At 40.7% G+C, this 19192-nt stretch overlaps 2 protein-coding genes across 4 annotated transcripts in view; both read left to right on the plus strand.

The window, feature by feature from the left end:
• Positions 1-10286, plus strand: part of LOC121887617 (disintegrin and metalloproteinase domain-containing protein 12) — a 77130-nt gene extending 66844 nt beyond the window's left edge. The window contains exons 16-24 of one of the 2 annotated variants that reach the window (XR_006093006.1): positions 659-857; positions 2097-2174; positions 3421-3529; positions 3859-3994; positions 4236-4350; positions 5550-5810; positions 8244-8425; positions 8520-8755; positions 9370-10286. Coding sequence is in view for 1 of the 2 variants with exons in the window: in XM_042398534.1 (XP_042254468.1) it covers positions 659-857; positions 2097-2174; positions 3421-3529; positions 3859-3994; positions 4236-4350; positions 5550-5810; positions 8244-8425; positions 8520-8589 (1150 nt within the window). In the remaining variant the exon portion in view is untranslated. Of the gene's footprint in view, positions 1-658; positions 858-2096; positions 2175-3420; positions 3530-3858; positions 3995-4235; positions 4351-5549; positions 5811-8243; positions 8426-8519 lie in introns of both variants that reach the window. The other variant, XM_042398534.1, reaches the window with a different exon arrangement.
• Positions 10287-11646: 1360 nt separating this feature from the next.
• dhx32a (DEAH (Asp-Glu-Ala-His) box polypeptide 32a) lies at positions 11647-19192 on the plus strand. 2 transcript variants are annotated; one of them, XM_042397602.1, is made up of 11 exons: positions 11647-11668; positions 13420-13613; positions 14930-15302; positions 15432-15671; positions 15753-15846; positions 16046-16195; positions 16759-16950; positions 17140-17280; positions 18097-18287; positions 18410-18600; positions 18878-19192. In XM_042397602.1, the coding sequence occupies exons 2-11, from the start codon at positions 13471-13473 to the stop codon at positions 19068-19070; spliced, it is 1908 nt and encodes a 635-aa protein (XP_042253536.1). In that variant the 5' UTR covers positions 11647-11668; positions 13420-13470; the 3' UTR covers positions 19071-19192. The 2 variants fall into 2 exon arrangements, with proteins under 2 accessions (XP_042253536.1, XP_042253535.1); XM_042397601.1 differs by lacking the exon at positions 11647-11668 and adding an exon at positions 11974-12544.

The following is a 19192-nucleotide window of genomic DNA, read 5'->3' on the forward strand; positions in this document are numbered from 1 at the left end:
AATCCTTAGTTGCAGCCCCAGTACATTTTAGGTTTCATCCTGGGCTTTGGGAAACGGTGATCAATATTTTTTACCATTTCCTGACATTTTATAGACCAAACAATGAATCGATCAATTAATCAAGTCAAATAAATCAAGAAAATAATCAAGATTATTCGATCAATTAAATTGAAGCCCTGAGTTGCAGCCCTAAAATTAATCAACAATATTTTTGATCATCAAATATTCTTTTAAATCAGAAGAAGATGAAACACTCTTTGGTTCCACCTTCTCAAATGTGAGATTTTACTGCATTTCTCTGTTTCATATCATTGTAAATTGCATATTTTTTTGACTGTTGGTCACAAAAAAAGCAATTTGAATATATCACCTTGGGCTCTGGCGATTTTTTCACTATTTCATGACATTTTATAGACTAAACTATTAATAAATGAAATAATTGACATGTTAAACAATGGAAATAATCTTTTATTTGCAGTGCTAACTGAAGGTTTCATAGTCACTTGGTGACACAAACAAGCTGCATGTTCTGCAGCCCCCCTAATTGGAGAGCGAGAGTGAGAGGAAGAATAATTGCATATATACACATTTGGGAAAAGAGTGACATGTTATTCAATTATCACATTTTTACTCTCCCTGTTGTTTGTTCTGTTTTCAGAGACGCTAAATGTGGCAAAATCCAGTGTCAAGGAGGAGCTAACCGCCCAGTAATTGGCACCAATGCTGTTTCCATAGAAACAAACATCCCCCTGCAGGAAGGGGGAAGGATACTGTGCCGCGGTACACATGTCTACTTGGGTGATGACATGCCCGACCCCGGCCTGGTCCTGACAGGGACCAAGTGTGGAAATGACATGGTGAGATCTGGGGCCTGTGATGGCTAAATACAGCCAGTATAGATAGAAATGCAACACACAAATCAACGCAGTGTACAGCGAACTCATTAGTAGTGGTGCAAAATAACTATTTACATTATTTCATATTTAAGTACAGTTTTGAGGTAGCGGTACATTTCCAAAGTATTTCCACTTTATGTGACTTTGTATTTTTACTCTACTATATATTGCAGGGAGATATTGTCCTTTTTACTCCACTACAGGTATCTGACAGATATACTTACTGGCTATTTAACATTTATATTTAACATAAAAACACAGCTTTGTGATGCATTGTTATAGATTATACTACTTATCAGTATATACAGGAAACTGATTAAGAATACCACCAACCACAGCATTAAAATGCTTCTTACACATTAAGCTAGTAATAGTACCTATACCTTGACATATATTCCATTTATTACTTAAAGTGCCTCTTTACTTTTAGTACAATTCTGAATGCAGAACCTTTATTTACAACTGACTTTGTTGTATTACAACTTTTACTAAAGAATTTGAATAAACATCTGAATTAATCCATCTGTAAGACTGTGTGAAAATGCAATATAAAAATATTGCCCAAAATCTGGGAAAAAGAAGTGGAAAAAGTGATGTGGAGTGAAAAGCAATGACTAAGAGGTTGTTCAGGGTGTGTCTTCTTGTCACTTCAGTCTTGGTGAGCCTGAGAAAGGCACATTAGACGTTCGTCAGACCAGACACTCAACTGACTCACCATTGTTCAGTCTATTTGGCATCTTCCAGTGGTCATCATATTAGCCATCGATCTCTTCAATGATACAGTTACTCCATTTACACTTAATTTACTTCTCTATAAACCTCCACCCTTAAGGAGGATCCAGTCTCAGACCCTCATCTGTCAAGGGTTCTGGCTTTACTCTCTCCATGCCCACTGCTGCCAAGCTCATCTTCGCATCCAGTTTGGATATTTTTGGGTGGGGTGCTTCTAAGGAGCCCAAATTCCACACCATGTAACTTTTAAAAAACATCCTTAATATATTCTTGAAAAACTCCAGTGTTAACATAATTATATTTCATGCTATGCTGTTTTATAGCTGAAGTGGTTTGTCAGTGGCAAATTAAAAGAAATAACAAGCTGGATCTGTTGGTCTTTTCCCTTAAAAGATTAAAGGGTTCAGATATTACTGAAATGCTCTTTGAGCTCACACTGTCAATTTTTAATGTCTTTGTCTGCTTCAGATGTGTCTGAATCGTCAGTGTCAGAACGTCAGTGTTTTCGGTGTGCACGAGTGCTCAGCCAAGTGCAGCGGTCGAGGGGTGAGTACAGCAGCTTTCAACCTATTTCAGTGTTGTGAAGTACCAATGTGATAGGTGTCTATCACTAAAACAATGCCCACCCAGTTCAGCTGTTTACTTAAAATTCTATTCCTCCCTCTCGCGGAAGCTCAATTTGGCTGTAATATGCTCAAAATGCTCACCATACAGCGGGTAGGGGAGCCATTACAATGCCTTGCAATCAATCATTCTGGATGCTGAAAGGTTCAGTCAATTAGATGTAATGGCTTCATTTATGTTCAGCTTTTAGTGCCATTCATCATATTTTCAGGCGGTCGTCCTTGTCCCAAAAACTGTGTTGAAATCTGAAGTCCAGACTTTACTTTGCCAAACCCAGGGAGCAGTGACACACAGTTTGACTTTGAGCCGGGGTGCATGGATATTAGATTTTTCTTAAATGCCACCCATCAAACGTCCATGGGTGGTCCCGTTTGAGATGAAATATGTGGCTTTGGGGTATTACGTTGAAATTCACTAGTAGATCCCTGAAGCTTTGGCTTCAGCTGGTAAAGTTGTTGCTTCATCTAGACTACAGAGAGAGGAAACTGTTTTTACTACCTCTTAAAGTGAAACATCTCCAGTCATTATACGGTCATATTGTTTGTCTAGCTTCAATTAAGACGTATCTATAAAGACTCTTTGACTCGCAAAAATAAAAAGATGTTGCTCCTCGAGGAGAGAGGGTACTCCTGCATGCACAGATTAGATCAAGATGTTGCCTTGGAAAGAGGCCCTCACCTGCTCCATATTATCCTGCTGGGGAATCCTCATTCCTCTACTCTGCATGGCAGGAAGACGAGAGAGAGAGAGAGAGAGAGAGAGAGAGAGAGATTATAACAATGTGGTATAAGGCAAAGAGTCTGCTCTGGTTTTTATACCAGACATCTTTGCCATATGGACCTTAGCAGTGGCGGCTTGTAGTTTGCTTCTTTTCTCTGTTTAATATCATTGTGAACTGAACATCTTTAGGTCACAGACTGTTCCTTGGAATTGTGATTGTGACATTTTGTGCTATTTTTTTTAGATTAATTATTTGATTATTAATCAAGAATGGGAATAATCAAGTTTCCTCCCTGGTGTTGTCACTCAAGTGAATCCAATGTCATAAACTCTGCCGCATAAAGAGGTGGCATGTTAGGCAAATGCTCAAACATAGCATGAAAATGGCATGCTGATGACTGCATTTCAGGATCATCTAACAGTTAATTGTCCTTTTAATATACTGCAGGTATGCAACAATAACAAGAACTGTCATTGCGAGGCTCACTGGGCTCCTCCGTTCTGTGACAAGGCAGGTTTTGGAGGGAGTGTGGACAGTGGCCCCATCAGGTTATCAGGTAACTCAACAGTACATCAAATGGTTGATTTATTGTAGTTTAGGTCATTCTGTGTTAAAGGTCTCAGGCATGGAATGATTGAGCATTTCAACAGTAATATACCACTGGTGCAAACTGCAGAAAACCATAGTTTTTATGGTAGGAAATGCTGGTGTTAAAAGCTTTAAAGAATCCTCAGAAGTCCAGGAAGTTTGTAGAGAATTTTAGACAACAAAGCAGTAAAAACTGAATGACAAGTGTGCAGAAATGTTGACAGATGCAGGCTGGGGCTATGTCGGGTTCAGTGCTAGAGGAGACTTATTATCATCTCCATGTGTGTTTCTGAGCAGACAGTGGGAGCCTGACAGTTGGCATCCTGGTGGCTCTCCTCACTGTCCTGGGAGCTGGTTTGATCATCTGCATCAAGAGAAAAACTCTACTGGGCCTGCTGTTGACGAGTAAAAAGAATCCAATTGAGAAGCTCAGGTGCTTTTTCATAATAATCAAATGATAAAATGCTTGGTTTTTAAATGCAGCAGTGTTTGTGAAAAATCATCAAACAGATGCTCTGTGGGACTATTTTTGCGATTGGTCACACTGTGAAGCCAATTACTGTGTATGATTTGTTTCGATGTATAATTTGAAATATATTACCTTTGTAACTGATGTTTGATTAATATGATAAAGTCTATAATTAGAGGTATATAATTTCTCCTTTGTATTCCAGATCAGTAAGCGCTGCAATCAGCGGACCATCCACTCCTAACCAGCCTCAGTCAGTCAGCACAGCATCTCCATCTCGGCCGGCCCCACCTCTACCACACAGCGCCACCATCTTCAAGGTCACTATATTTTTCAGGGACCATTACAAACATACAGATAGAAGTGTTTTTCAGATAGACAAGACTTTTGTACAGTATCCGATCACCAGTAGTTGATCCGTGCTGTAATATTCTTCCTAGAATGCTGCAGCTGCTGCGATACCACAAATCATTCTCAGCGGGATTGACGTGTTGTTTTCACACAAATGGCAGCTCATTCAAATCCAATTAAATCATCCCTCTCTATGTGGACATGCAGAGGAGGTTCTGATAATAGAGTCTGTGGTGAACAATGTGTTCACCACACTTGAATACATTTCTTGTCATTAACAGCTGCCTGTTAAAAGAGAAATTTATTTGTCTGCGCATTTCTCACACGAAGAATGTCGATGGGATTGCTTACTGGAGATATAAAGTCATCCTGTTAGTGATAATTGCAAGACAGAGCAGGAGTTTTACTCTAATGACTTGTGTGCCCACATATCTGTGTGCCTTAACTACCCCATTACTGCCTTGACATGCTTTATAATGGGAAGTGACCCGTGATCGATTGAGTTAGGAGTGCTGAAATAGGAGAAGCTGTGTCAGAATTGACATTTGTGCTGCAGGGTGGCACACCAATGAGGCAAGCTGTTGTGCATTACCATGAGAGTGGTGTTTCCAGTTAGTAGCATGTGGTTTTCATTGGGTCTCAGTGGTAAGAAGAGAAAGGATGTAAGGCTGTTTGATGTAAGCACAGTGCAGGTGAGGTCATTTTCCAGTTGTTGGGAGCTGTGTTAAACCGCCGCATGAGCGCATACGTGCGTGCCTTTGTGTGTGTGTGTTACATTGTGTGTGTGTTTGAGCTGTGCACATCTGGCCAGGTCTAAATACCAGACAGACTCATATTTTGGCCCTTTTCTAGGTCTGATTTGTCTCAGTGGTGTGTGTGTGTGTGTGTGTGTGTGTGTGTGTGTGTGGGCTCTTTAGCTGTGTCCACCTTTGAATGAGGCACAACGGGGGCTTGTGGCAAAGATTGGCCCCTCTCTTTGATAGGTTACTTGAAGAGGTCTTGGGGAATAGTGACCAGGTCAGTGGGAGCGTTTGATTTATACATCTTTGACAGCATCAGGAAGATTGGTGGAGGAGGAGAAGGGAGGTTAACATGACTGTTTCTGATAGGAAGCAGACGGTTTCTCTTCTGACTGACTCTTCAGGCTCTGTCTTTCATCTCTCTACAGCCTCCTAACCGGGGGCCAGAGGCGGTGCTCCCACCGGCCCCCTACCCCTCCCACAGCCTGCGCAGACTGCCCCAGTGCCCTCCAGTTCACCTCAGCCACCCTGTCCCTCTGTCTCTCACCCTGTCCCTCTCCTCTGGCCCTGGGCAACCGAGACCCCCGGTGCCTCCTCCTCACCGAGCCCCTCCACCTCACATCCACGTTGCACCCAGGGGCGCTTCGTTTCGCAGTGCGTCACGCCATAATTCCTGCAGGATGGTCATGGTGAGTGAGTTCTCTGTTCCCTCACTTGGAAACATTTTATTTGATGATGTTCCTCACTGTAATTTCTCCACTGGGCCTGGGGAGCTTTTACTCTCTAATACCTAACCAGGAAAATGATGTTGTCATTGCACCTTCAGACTCGTGTTGTGATGTTAACCGTTTTCATGGTTCTTTTGTGTCCTATAAAAGTATATGCATGTTGACAGTTATGCACAGTCTCATAAAATTACGAAGTTAACCCGGGAGCTAGCGTCATCCAAGCGAGACTTCAATTCTACAATACAAACCACCACATAAATAATGAAAATGGAGCCAGCTTCGAAGAGGAGGAGAGATGAAACAGCAGCTAGAGTGAGCAAGTATGTCCAAATATCACAGGGTGGTAAACTCGCTGCCACTACTATTCCGTAGAGTTTAGTTATGGCATTGCGGGCTGTCAAAGTTGGGGGAAGAGAGAGCCAGAGGTTCCTGGGGTTAAATCCCTCTCACTCAGTGATTCTCAAAGACTCTTATTTGCCTTTAATCCGGTATGACTTGTAACCTGTGGGCAAGGGAGAGAAAAAAGAGACCCAAAGAGAGTGAGAAATGGGGAAAAGAGAAGAAGACAGAGGCAGGCTAGAGATAATGAGCGAAAGAGTTGATTAGTTTAAAAGAATTGATTCATTTTTTAAGGCAGAAACTGAAAGCATTTGCTGGCTCCATTGTTAACTAAATACAATTTTTTTTGGACTGTTGGTCGTACTAAATAAGCAATTTGAAGACATCACCTTGGCCTCTGGGAAAATTTTGATGTTTTTTTTTTTTTTTTTACTATTTTCAAGCCTTTTTATAATGAAAATTATCATTAGTGGCAGCCATACATGCAAACAAACACATAAATACAAGGGACAAAATAGCCGAATCAAATATGCGCGACACACACAAAGACACTTTGCATAACAAACTGAAGGTCAGCAATCACTTCAAGCCTGAAACTATCTTTGAGTTCATTTATATCACAGTCCAGCCTTTAGGGATGAAAATGACACCACAGGGGGGCTGAGGTCAAATCGATGCTACACAAGTATCGGGCTAATTAGAGGTGTGTTACATACAGTAGATAATGACATTCTAGTCTTGTCCAGATTAATGGAGGGGTCACAGAAGGGGTCTGGCTTTAAAATACAACACTTGTCTTGGAGCTAATAAACGTGATGACAGCATGTGATATGTATATCAGCATTTTTACACTATTTATTCTTCACTGTGATGTAAATATGCCAGATTTAGCTAAATCGCTTAGTTGTTATGTGCAGTTTGTGGACAGCTTAGCCAAACCAAACAAAAAATGGAAGACAACAACACTGAGGAGCGTAAAGCAAAATAGAGCATGAATGGAAAATATGTTGCAAAAAAAAAGGATCTTATTTGCTTTAATTTGCAGAGCCATTTAAAAAACAGCTTGATTCAGTTTCACAAACCTTCTAGGTTTCACACACACGCACAACAGGTGAAATGCAGCCGCTCTTGGCGGTGTTTTGACGTGAGGAAGTACATCTTCCCTCTCAGCTGCTCCTATTTAAAGTCAAAGTGTGAAACTGAATGTGATTCCTGTTGGCAGCAGACATCACCGCCAGTATCTTTAGCAGCTGCTTGGCAGCTCCGAGACGTTGACAAAGCTTTTTTTCCCCTCCCTACAGTGAAAGCTCTCTGCTGGGGGCATGGAAGCATTGTCCTATGGTAAGCTTAACCTGATGGAGCCAGCAGGTTTTTAGACAGACTTGTGAGATTTGGGTTCAATTTATTCTAAGCTGACGCTACAGTAAACTTTTTGCCTATTAATCACCTTATTTGACATGCTCTTTTTTCATTTTTATACATTTCACTTTAGTAGTATACTATACAACTGTTCTGATGTTTTCGGATGGAGCTCGAGCTGACCACATTGCTTGACAGTATTGGCTGTCAACATGATGGAGTAGTTGCAGTGCTAATACTTGACCTTATGGATGCAAATGGGAGACATATCCTGCAATAAAGACTTCACTGACAGTATAAAGAATTCTAGTTTTCAATGAAAACATTAGATTAGTGCATCGACTTTGACAAAGGGGTGATGTTTTGAATTGTCAGACCCAATTCCATGGGTAAAGTCTGAGGTTCGGCTTTTTGGCCCCTTCCTCTCTGTGATGTTTGAGGGGGCTTCTCTACAACCAAGGAGACAAGGAGGAAGTGAATGGAGACCAGATGGGGAGTAGGTAGCAGGCCTTTATCATGACCTCAGTCTTCGAGAGAAGATTAAAACCACATGACAGCTCGTCTCATTGCAAGTTGCATGGGGGATGCCTGAAAGACAAGGACACAACCAGCATGTATAGGCTGTAATTGTCTGCGTGTGAGTGCCACCTGGTGGAGATTCTTAGTAATTATTTTGTTGTATCTGTTCTTTGTCAGGAGTTGGAGAAGCCCAGTCCTCCTCAGAAGCCCCTTCCTGCTGATCCAAGGAGCTCTCGTCTGGGGCGAAGTCCCTCTGTAGTGCGGGGCCACACTGTAATCCAAGGGTCGTCTGTTGTTTGTGGCCCTGCACCAATACCTGGTGTACCCAGACCTGCGCGCCCTGTCCGACACCCGGATAGGTGAGCTCTAGCATTCACCAGATTAATTCTAAAACAAATTCAATTCTAATATCATTCACTGAGACATTATCTTTTGCTTTTCTCCTTCATTTAGACCCAGTCCCAAGCAACCTCCAACACTACCAAAGCCTTGCATAATTGCCAACGTCAAGTACAGCAGCTGAGACTTTGGCCGCAAGGGACATTGTTGTGATAAGACACTAAAAATTTGCACTATGAAAACTCTGAAAACCTTAAAAAGATGGTGGCTTCTCTGAGTTTTTGAATCAGGAGATCTGCCGTGTCCCTTTGGTGCTCTGTCTCTGAATGGTGCTACGAGTCTGAGCTCAGGTACATGTAAAGTATTTATATTCTGTATTTATTGCCACGCAGTGCACTGTGCCAGACACTTTTTCTACACGGTAGCAACTTAGAATTTTTAATTAGTTGTTGTCATCAATTCCACAATTTGTTTTTTGTCATATCAGCTGATTTTTGTCAAGGAGAGTGACAGGAGTTTTTTTTTTTTTTTAAGCCAATCTGTGAAATTGTGATTTGCAAAAATGTTGAAATGAAATGAATTGTGTTTTAATGAAGGGAACCCTTTACATTATGATTCTGTTCTGTATACTATAGGAGGAGATGAAAAAGAGTACTGTGCAATGACAAATGAGAACAGATAAAACCTCCGGGAACACTTGTAGTTTTTTTTTTAAAGGGTAATGCTCACTGTAGCAGCTTTGAGCCTGTCTGACAAGGCAGAAAAAGAACACAAACAGTCTGCCATGATATTACTGCAATGATGATTACACAACTGAAGCATTGTCTGGATATTTGGGGAAGAGGGTCTGGTCTTTCACAGACAACTGAAATGCGGGTCTGTTTCTTCTTCATTTATATTTTGGAAAGGCAACTGGTTAAATTGTGAAATGTCACTGATTTGCCATTTCCTTTTCATTAACAAGACCCAAGAAACTCACTGGAGGGATCCAACCAAGTACTAAGGTATGAACTCAACATAGATCTAAAATGAGCCGAGATCAAGGAAGCATTCATCCCTCAGAGAGAATAAACTCTGAAAGATTGCTCTGCTAAAGGTCATGTGTGTTTCTGAGTATTTCCCTCTATGCCTTTCTGCACCAAGGACTCTGTGTGAAACTCTGTTATTAAATCATGGCATCACTAAGGACATTCTTACCAGCAGTGGCTGTAAAGGCTTCATGGAGGCACTGTGTGGTTTCTGGATCAACAAGCATGTTTTTCTGAGAGGGGAAAGTACATATTTCCTTTTCAAGGACACATTTCTAGATTTCTTTCTGCCACTGAAATGTAGTCTAGTGGTTACTCAGTGCTGAGCTACCAATCATGCAAAACAGTGTAGTTATGTGCAGCAGTTATTCATTTTCTATTTTTTGTACCTTTTTACTTTGGCTATTGAGATTAGTATTTTAAAACCAATCTACAAAATCCTACATAAATCAGATGTGGTAATTGAATGGTGTTTTATTATTTTTGCAGATGTTTTACTGGATTGCAATGCAGCATATGTACATTCACACTGAGCAACATTTCCTTTAGCTCTCGTTCACAAATATGTAGGCTTCAAACTGACATGTACTGAACTTTGGACTTTTGTTACTTTTGATACCGTTCTATTTTTAATAATGCACTAGTTTTACATTCAATTGCTTTGTTTCCTTTGCTTTTTCAACGCTGTATGTCCATGTACTAATAGACAGTATTTGTGTTTGGCCGCCTGACTGTACGTTATGTCCATATGTTCCTTGTATGTTGTGTTACAGGTGAACACATCTTCATGGAGAATGCTTTTTTATGATGAATGTTTGATACGTCATATGTAAAGTAAACACTTAAAGTGTCAGTGTCTGGTCATGGTATTTTGAACACCCGAGCAGTATTAGTAAAACTGTTTTTCAAACACTGAAGAACATTTTTGTTATTGATTTTGGTGCAAGGTACTCACGTTTGCACGTTTTCAGCAAGACTGGCATTGTGTAAAAAGAATATTATATGAGAGGAACCTTTATTATTTGTAAAAGCTCTTTTGAGTGTTAAAATTGAAAGCACAGTCTACAGGCGCACACTGACAACAGCGCTTTCCCTCCTGAAGTCCTACTTTTTGAGAATACAAAGACATATTTCATACAGTATCAAATTTTAAAAACACAACTTCTGAGTATCTACAAAAAAATACCCTTTTTTAAAGAGCAGCTGACGTTTCTTTCATGTTTGAGCCAAATTTCTTTCATGTTTGAGCCAAATAGCAACCAGAAGGTTGAACACTCAATACAATAATAAGTGTAATTTAACATTTAACAGCAGTCCTTTTTTTTTTTAGAGACGTTTGAGTTTTCTAATTGGTTTAACCATTTGGCACCGAGTTAATTTCGACAGTCTGAGCCATTGTCTAAAAGCAATTTGCCAGACAATGCTGCTTCAATTAGTTATGGCATTGCAGACTGTGAAAGCTGGGGGAGGAGATCAAAAAGATGCTTTAAAAAACCAGTGTGAAAAACTCTGCTGATGATTAATCGAAGCAAGTCCATACAAAAACAAGGGCACACAGTTTCACTGATGAGATCTAATTAAAGAATTGCAACTCCAGCAGTTTCAGACCAGCCGTACCAGTCCAAACTGTTTCACTTACGGGCAAGAAAAGTAACAGATGTACATGTGCTGATGTGTGCCCATCCATATGCAGGAAAAGTGAAGAGCTGTTGCATGTTTGATGCTTGTACCACCTGAAGGCATGGCTGCAGTTTCTGTGTAAGTCAAGGTTTTATGTTTTACAAATGAAACCTGCAAAATGTCAGGTTTTTTTCAGCTGTTTGGAACATATTCTGTGCTGAACATAGAGACTAGTCTGGAGAGGCCAGGAGAGCAGTTCTGAGCAGATTATATTTGGCTAAAAACAAAAAGGGAAGGGGTTGGGATGCAAAAGCCAAAAACAATAAAAAGAAATAAGCAATGTAGGCAGGATAATCTCTGTCTCAAGTGCTCAGTATTTGAATTGTACTTGGATGTGATTGAAATTAGTTAAATGTCTGTTTTTACTCACTACAAGAGACAATTTCTACAGACAGTAGAGTTGAGACATTGCCTGATGGTTAAGAGCCTAAACAAGCTTTATTGACCTCAAGTAAGGTTAAGACAAATGAATTTTTGGTTGAATGGCTGAACAGCTCCCCCTGTGGGGAAGCTGCAGCATGCTAAAAGTGAATGAATTTGGTGAGTGTTTGAGAGGTGAGTGCAAGTAATCCTATCATGTGCTTCACATCCAACAAAAAGTCAACAATTAAAACTTGGGAAAAAACCCCACCACATTTGGTTTCATAAACTATGAGTATCTCATATCATATGTCATATTTAAAAAAAAAAACATGACATGGAAAAAGAAAGATCATATTTGAGGATATTCGCACTGGTGATAACACTCAGAGTTTGTGCGTCGTCACTACTTTACACGTTATCACTGGGATAATCAAGCGATTATGACAAGCTCATGCTCAGTGGTGGATGTGAAAACCCTATGCAAATCAAAACACGTGTGAAGCCATGCTGGGGAGAAATTGCGCACCGGTGCGCACTGCGCGTCAGACAGCCCCAAACAGAGCAACTTCAAACTTTGAACCGCTTAATAAATATAGTTTTAGCAATTAAGAAGCTGAGCAGAGAGTTTTTGTGCATTTATCATCTTCTCCGTCCAAGGGCGCGAATATATGATGTTGTATAGACTGGATGGACATGCATGCTTAATCGGTTTTTGATTATTTACGATTAAAAAAAAAACGAATGGACCCGTATCTGGTGGAGTAGAAACCATTTGCGCTCTCATTGGGATTAACAAATATACATGTCATGTCGGAGGAAAATAATTCAGCGGAGCCAGACATTTACCCTGAAAGTGAAGAATGTCCCGGGGAAGATGCACTTGTCTTTGGAGATGAGTTGGAGTTAAATCAGTTCGACGGATTGCCCTTTTCCTCACGTTATTACAAATTACTAAAAGAGAGGAAGACTCTGCCGGTCTGGAAGGTCAGGTGCGAATTTGAGGATGCTCTGGTAAACAACCAACTGGTTGTTGTGTCTGGGACAGCAAAGACTGGGAGGAGTACACAAGTGAGTCTACAAGTTCAAAAATAATACTTGACTAGGAAAGAAGGAGTGTCAAATCTTTCAGACAGAGTTTATTAAAGAATATTTCACATTCAACTTGTGTCAGTGAAATTCAATTGGATGCAGCTACATAGATAGATAGATAAATATGCTTCTATTAGGAGCTAAATAATAGTGCATTTCCCTACACTTTTCAATTTTCTCAGTTCAGGGACATTTTGACTCCCTTCAGACTGGATCCAAATACCAAAGCATAACCCAATTTGTGTGACCTGCTGCAGCTGTAGTTGCTGTTGCCATGTGCTCAGTTTAATCTATTCAGTCAACAGAAAATTGAGAAGTCTGCTCCTCTTGATTTGATTTAAATGTGAAGTACATTCTTTGAGTTGTGTTGCCATGTCCAACAATACAGCCTTTTCTATTGAATATTTTTACTTTGACATGTAATGGAACTAGTGGTTCATGCAGTGAGTGTTCACCATTATGTGAACTAGCTGCCCAGCTCAGCAGATGCTGTTGTGTGCCGAGCCCCAGCCTGCCCGCCTGACAGTTAGGCTGCACAAAAGCTCCAGCAGGGTAGGGGACCTCCTGCTGCTAAGCCCTGATCCGCTGGAGCCGCCACATGCTGCCCAAGCAATTTTGCATTATGAGCGATAATACCATAGGATATCTCCTGTCACTGTTTGTTTTACTGTGTGCTTAAACAAAAGCTGTTGGTACAATCCTGAAAGCATGTTCACCCATTGAAAACTAAGTTGGTGTGAAAAGAAGATGATCTGTTGTTTAATGTTTTATGGAGGATTGGTAGTGTGAAGTATGTTTTACTGTCAAAACATATAACAACAGTTGAACAACATTCAGTGATTATTCTCTTTCAGATCCCTCAGTGGTGTGCAGAGTTCTGCCTGTCTGCCCAGTACCAGCACGGCATGGTAGTGTGCACACAGACCAACAGGCAGCAGGCTGTAGACCTGGCCTTACGTGTGGCTGATGAAATGGATGTCAACATAGGCCATGAAGTGGGTTACACCATCACTCTGGAGACGTGCTGCTCCTCCGACACTGTTCTGAGGTCTGTTGACGAGATCTTAGTCCATCTGTTTCACAGCCAGCAGCATCACACTTGAATGACACTTTAATATCATTCACAAGCTATCGCTGTCACTCTTAATCTTCTCCTTGTCTGTGCTTCTAACTCATCCATTGAGGCGTGTTGTGAATGTCACACACAAACTCCCTGTGAGGATTCTGCCTCAGTCTAGATAAAATGGGCAACTTTCAAGCCATAGGCAATTATGCTCATTGCCTGATATCAAAAAACTGAAATCTTATTGTTCCAGAGTCACAATATCACCATTTAGGATTGAATGTGAATTCTTAAATAACAAAGAAAGTGTTTTTATTGCACATCTTTTATCCTGTAACTTTATAGTTCTTAGTCTGTATGGTGTATTGCATGCATTTTCACTATTCCACCATTTCTGATCATGAACATTCAATAATGTAATGAGAAATTATTAGGTGTGAGAAAAGTAGATGGGAACAATTTTGATAATTCATTATTTAAGTTGACCAAAAAGCCAAAACATACGCTTGTTCCAGCCTTCAATGTGGGAATTTGCTGCTTTTCTCTGTTTCATGTCATTTATAAATAATATAAATTTGATATATTCGTTTGGTTTGGGACTTTTAGTCAAACAAAACAACATACTTGATAACAACTACTTAGGCTCTGGGAACTTGTGGTGGACATTTTTCACAAATTTCTGACACATTCTATCATTTAATTGATATTGATCATCCTGAAATGTCACCTTTCACACATTGCACTTTGTAAACAATGCCAGCATCCATACTCATGATGTCATGACATGTTATATGTACAGCATTTTCCTAGTATGGTCTTGACTTAAAGCGAGCCTGTGTAACTTTTGAAACTTTTCATTTAAATGCAAAAAACACACTCCTTCTCAGTTCAATACACTCAGGGGTTTTACTTGGTCTGGTATGACCAATAGCTTGTGGTGGCTAATGTTAGCAAACTGTAGTTAGATGTTGCTGTGTAACAGACATCACTGAGTCAGTTTGCTGACTTTGACGTCTCTCTACTTGTGCCACTGTTACACTGTGTTTTAGCATGTCTTAGATACAACTTTCAATGGTTTTATCACAAAAGTAAAACAAGAGGTAAACATATCAGGCCTCAGCAGGGGCTAATTGTGGTTCAATTCCACTCAATCTGTTTGCCCAATGATCTCTTTAAAGCTCAAGAAAATTTGAGAAAAGTAGCTTTTATCCTGTAGGTGCCCCTTATGGCTGCTGTTCAGAAAAAAATCTTGCTTTCTCATACCTCTACTATTAACATCTCTGATGGCTTTTATCACTCAGGTACTGCACTGACGACATGCTGCTGAGAGAGATGATGTCAGACCCTTTTCTGGAACACTACGGGGTCATTATTATCGACCAGGCCCACGAGAGGACAGTTAGCACAGACATACTGTTGGGTCTCCTGAAGGACATCCTGCTGCAGAGGCCTGAGCTCAGAGTGGTGGTCCTCGCCGTCCCGCCCATGACTGATAAGCTGCTGAGCCACTACGTCGGCGTTCCTCTCATCAGTCTGGAGGCCTCATGTTCTGCTGAGGTGGTCCACAGCAACAGCGGCAACAAGGACTACTTCTACTCAGCACTGAGACTGGTGCTGGAGATCCATCGTACCAAAGAGGATGGAGATATTGTTGTGTTCTTTGCCTCAGCTGAGGTGAGAGATTGTTAATACATTTTTCACAAGTGGTTTCATCCAACCAAAACTTGCAGTTCTAAATCTGATGTCTGAGGCTGGCTTAACAAACTCCTACTTCTCCTACTTTGCTTGTAATCTCTTCTGCAGGAGGTTCATTGTGCCCTCAGCATCCTCCAGAGAGAGTGCACCAGGCTGGGAGCAGAGCTTGGCCAGATGGTGCCTGTGGTCCTGTGCCCAGGCCAGGGAGGGCTGCTGCCTAGCTTGACCGAGCAACCAGGCTCCAGGGGGTCAAGGAGGGTTTTCCTCTCTACCCAACAGGGGGAGGATATGTGGTGGGCGGCAGAGTCTGTTAACTTTGTCATCGATACAGGAGTCCAGAAAAAAATGGTGAGTTATTTCCAAAAGGACATATCTACCTTAAATGAGCAATATGCTGATTTTAAATGGCATGTGGTTTGGACTTTGTAGGTGTACAATCCAAGAATAAGAGCCAACTCAGAGGTGCTCAGAACCATTAGTCAATTCCAGGCAGATGTACGCAAGCAGATCTCTGGACCAACAGGTACGTCTGCTATCAGTTGAAAAAGGTTCCTTTCTGATGTTTTCAAAGTCAATGGTAAAGTCAGATATGGTATAACATCCAGGAATCTTGATTATAATAATGACTTTCCAACATCAGTTAATCAAATCACTTCATGCACAACCACAATTAAGTGAATCAGCTTTTTGCTTTCCTGATTTTAGTTCACTTTATTCCTCAGGTAAATGCTTCTGCCTATATCCAGAGGACAGCCAGCTTCCTGCAGAGAGATCCCCACAGATTTTGGAGTCCAACATTACATCAACAGTCCTTTTCCTAAAAAGGATGGAGATAGGTGGCCTCGGACAGTGTGATTTCATTGACAGACCAGGTGAAGTTACAGTACTGTCGCAACATGATTACAAGCATTTTATATTTTTGGGTCAGTGATGCCCACTGACAGCATCTCTCTCACCCTAAAACACAGCCAGAAAGGTGTATATTGAGGGTTTTTTTTGGCGAGAGTTAGTATGGATGAATATTTGCTCTGTGTAGCTGTTTGGGGTCAGTCAACCATGATTTAGCTGAGCTGACAGGACCCTGCTACTAACCATTGTCTGAGTTTTAACCCACCCTAACATGGACAGAACAGAACAGGCTAAAAGAGGCCAGCTCATTAACGATTACACAACATGTGTCATTAGGGCAGCGTCAGACTGGTACAATGAAGAGGAAGTACAAGCTAAAGGCGCTGAAATATCTCTATATTCCTGCAGAAGTTGAAAAGTTATGTGGGATATGAATAGCCACTAAGTATAGGACTTTGAATGTCTTTAAAGCATCTTTCAAATTATTGTGATAGCCTTTCCAATTTGCACTATATGGATTCTTGTGTTTGATTTGTCGAATTTATGAATCACACACACTCTAATGTTGGTTCATTCCTTGGTGCAGATCCAGAGGGTCTCATGCAGGCCTTGGAGGAGCTGGATTACCTCGCAGCTTTAGATGACGATGGCAATTTGTCTGAGATAGGGATCATAATGTCTGAAATCCCTCTGGACCCTCAGATGGCCAAAGCTCTGCTAGCATCCTGCGAATTTGATTGCGTGAGTGAGATGTTGACGATCGCAGCGATGCTATCAGGTATGTTTGTGCCATGTGTTCATTTTCAGTTAGTAATTTGTTGAGTGCAGATCATTTGATTGGTTCTTAGATTCACCATATGGACAGCTCATCTGTAGAAAGCAGTTTCTCTCAGACACTGAACCAGATGGTCTTTGGTAAGAGTGGCTTGTCTCAGTGATGTTGACCTCGTTGGTTCTTGTCTTTTAGCGCCAAGCTGCTTCCTGGAGCCACCTGCTGGTATGACACATGAGGCAGTCCAGTGTCACAGAAAATTCCAGCACCCTGAAGGCGATCACTTCACCCTCATTAACATCTACAATGCCTTCAAACAAAGTCAGAGAGAACAATGTAAGACTCATCAGTGAACACAACCAATCTATAGCCACAGAGAACATTTTCAAATATGCTGAAAGACAGTGTGACGCACAGACCGTGATGCATCCATACTGCAGTTTCTCAATCTATTCTTCACTGTGGCAGCAAAACAAATTAGGTTTTTTGTTACACAGAGCCTTGTATCATCATCCCGAGGTATTCAGAGCACAGTACACACACACAGGCAGTTTCAAAATGCTTTACATTTCACTTTACAAGGATTTAGAAACAGAAGAATCATAGACAAATTTATATGAGAGATTTTTAAAATTTGTGTTTCCCATTATCTCTTTTAAAAAAAGAGTGTTTATAGTAGACATTTTGAGGAAAGCCTGATAACATGAACAAAAAGGACTGAAACATGGGGTTTATTCTGGACAAGGCTATAAAGCAGGAGCACTAATTTAACACAAGCTGAAATCTTCATCATGTCTCCTGATTTTCATAAGCAGTCCTTGTGATGTGGAAGGACGTATCTTGGCTTGACATTGTAGGTTAAAACAAACCATTTTGCAGACCGTGATGCTTCCATCCATTCACAATCGACTGTAGTAAGAGACTAACAGTTAAATCAACAGAAAAGTGGCTAAATTGTACTATCATTGAGCTAATCATAGCTAAACATGATGTAGAGTGCAGTTTAAGTAGTTTCCATACAGTGGCTCGATTTCTGAACACCAAAATGTTATGTTATTAATTAGTAGTTTTGTTTTTCATTTAACAAAAAAACATTAAGGCATGCCTGATATTGAGAAAGCTTCGTTGTATGCAATGTGTTATGTTCCACAGACTTCAGTGCTGAAAAGTGGTGCCAGGACTACTACCTAGATCATTCTGCCCTGAAGATAGCTGAGGCTATTAGATCAGAGTTGACTGACACCCTGAACAGGATTGAGCTCCCCATCTCTGAACCGTCCTTTGGAACCAAGACCAACACCCACAACATCAAAAGAGCTCTCCTGGCTGGGTTCTTCATGCAGGTATGTAGAATCGAAAGATATTTGAAGCAATTTCCTGGTTTTACTTCTTTTCAATTTCCCAGCGCCCTTTTTATAAAAACATTCCACCGTGTTGTCTCGCTGTTGCATTTTCCCGTTTGTAGATTGCTCGAGATGTGGACGGATCAGGAAATTACTTCATTCTGACACACAAGCACATGGCCCAGGTGCACCCGCTCTCCAGCTACGGGGCTCAGTCTCACAAGCTGGGACTGCCAGAGTGGGTTGTTTTCCATGAGTACACGCTGTCAGAGAACAACTGCATGAGAACAGTCTCTGAAATTTCCGCTCAAGTGTAAGTCAACATCACTGTCAGATATGCCATATGTACAAGCAGATTATATTTGAGTTCTTGGGGGTTTATGTTGTTTTGTACCATATTGATGAGAAAAACATGTTTGTTTTTGTTATTACAGTAAAACTGAGTAATTTGGGGAAATTTTTATTTAAATCTTTTTAATCCTCTTGAAATCTCCACACTAGTTAGGCATAGTGGGGACTTAATGTAGAGTTACTTATAAAATATTAACCATAATATCACTTGTTTTTTTTTGTGTCTGTTGTCATTTTAGGTTCATTCAAATGGCACCGCTGTATTTCTTCTACAATCTGCCCCCTAGTGAAAGCAAAAACATACTGCAAGACATGCTGGATCCAGACAGATCAAGAAATTGTAAAGAACAAAGAGCTGCGACTGACAGCAGTGATGCCAACAGCAGCTGTGCAGCAGTGCCGCAGACTTATGACAGATGTGTGATTCAATGAACGGAAACTCTAAATGTGAAAACCTATACTGTAATCTATTGCCACATTGATATGTTTGTAAAATGTGTATAGTCAATGAAAACCAGACTGTAATATTAATTTATTACATTGCTTAAAAGTTG

This window comes from Thunnus maccoyii, chromosome 20 (genome assembly GCF_910596095.1).
Source record: "Thunnus maccoyii chromosome 20, fThuMac1.1, whole genome shotgun sequence".
Classification (NCBI taxonomy): Eukaryota; Metazoa; Chordata; class Actinopteri; order Scombriformes; family Scombridae; genus Thunnus; species Thunnus maccoyii.

Excerpts from the sequence above, each read along its gene's own strand:
- dhx32a (XM_042397601.1), top strand. The coding sequence starts at position 12,284 with ATGTCGGAGGAAAATAATTCAGCGGAGCCAGACATTTACCCTGAAAGT. Across the intron at positions 15,847-16,045 it reads GCAGATCTCTGGACCAACAG|GTAAATGCTTCTGCCTATAT; the intron begins GTACGTCTGCTA and ends TTTATTCCTCAG. Across the intron at positions 18,601-18,877 it reads TCTGAAATTTCCGCTCAAGT|GTTCATTCAAATGGCACCGC; the intron begins GTAAGTCAACAT and ends TTGTCATTTTAG.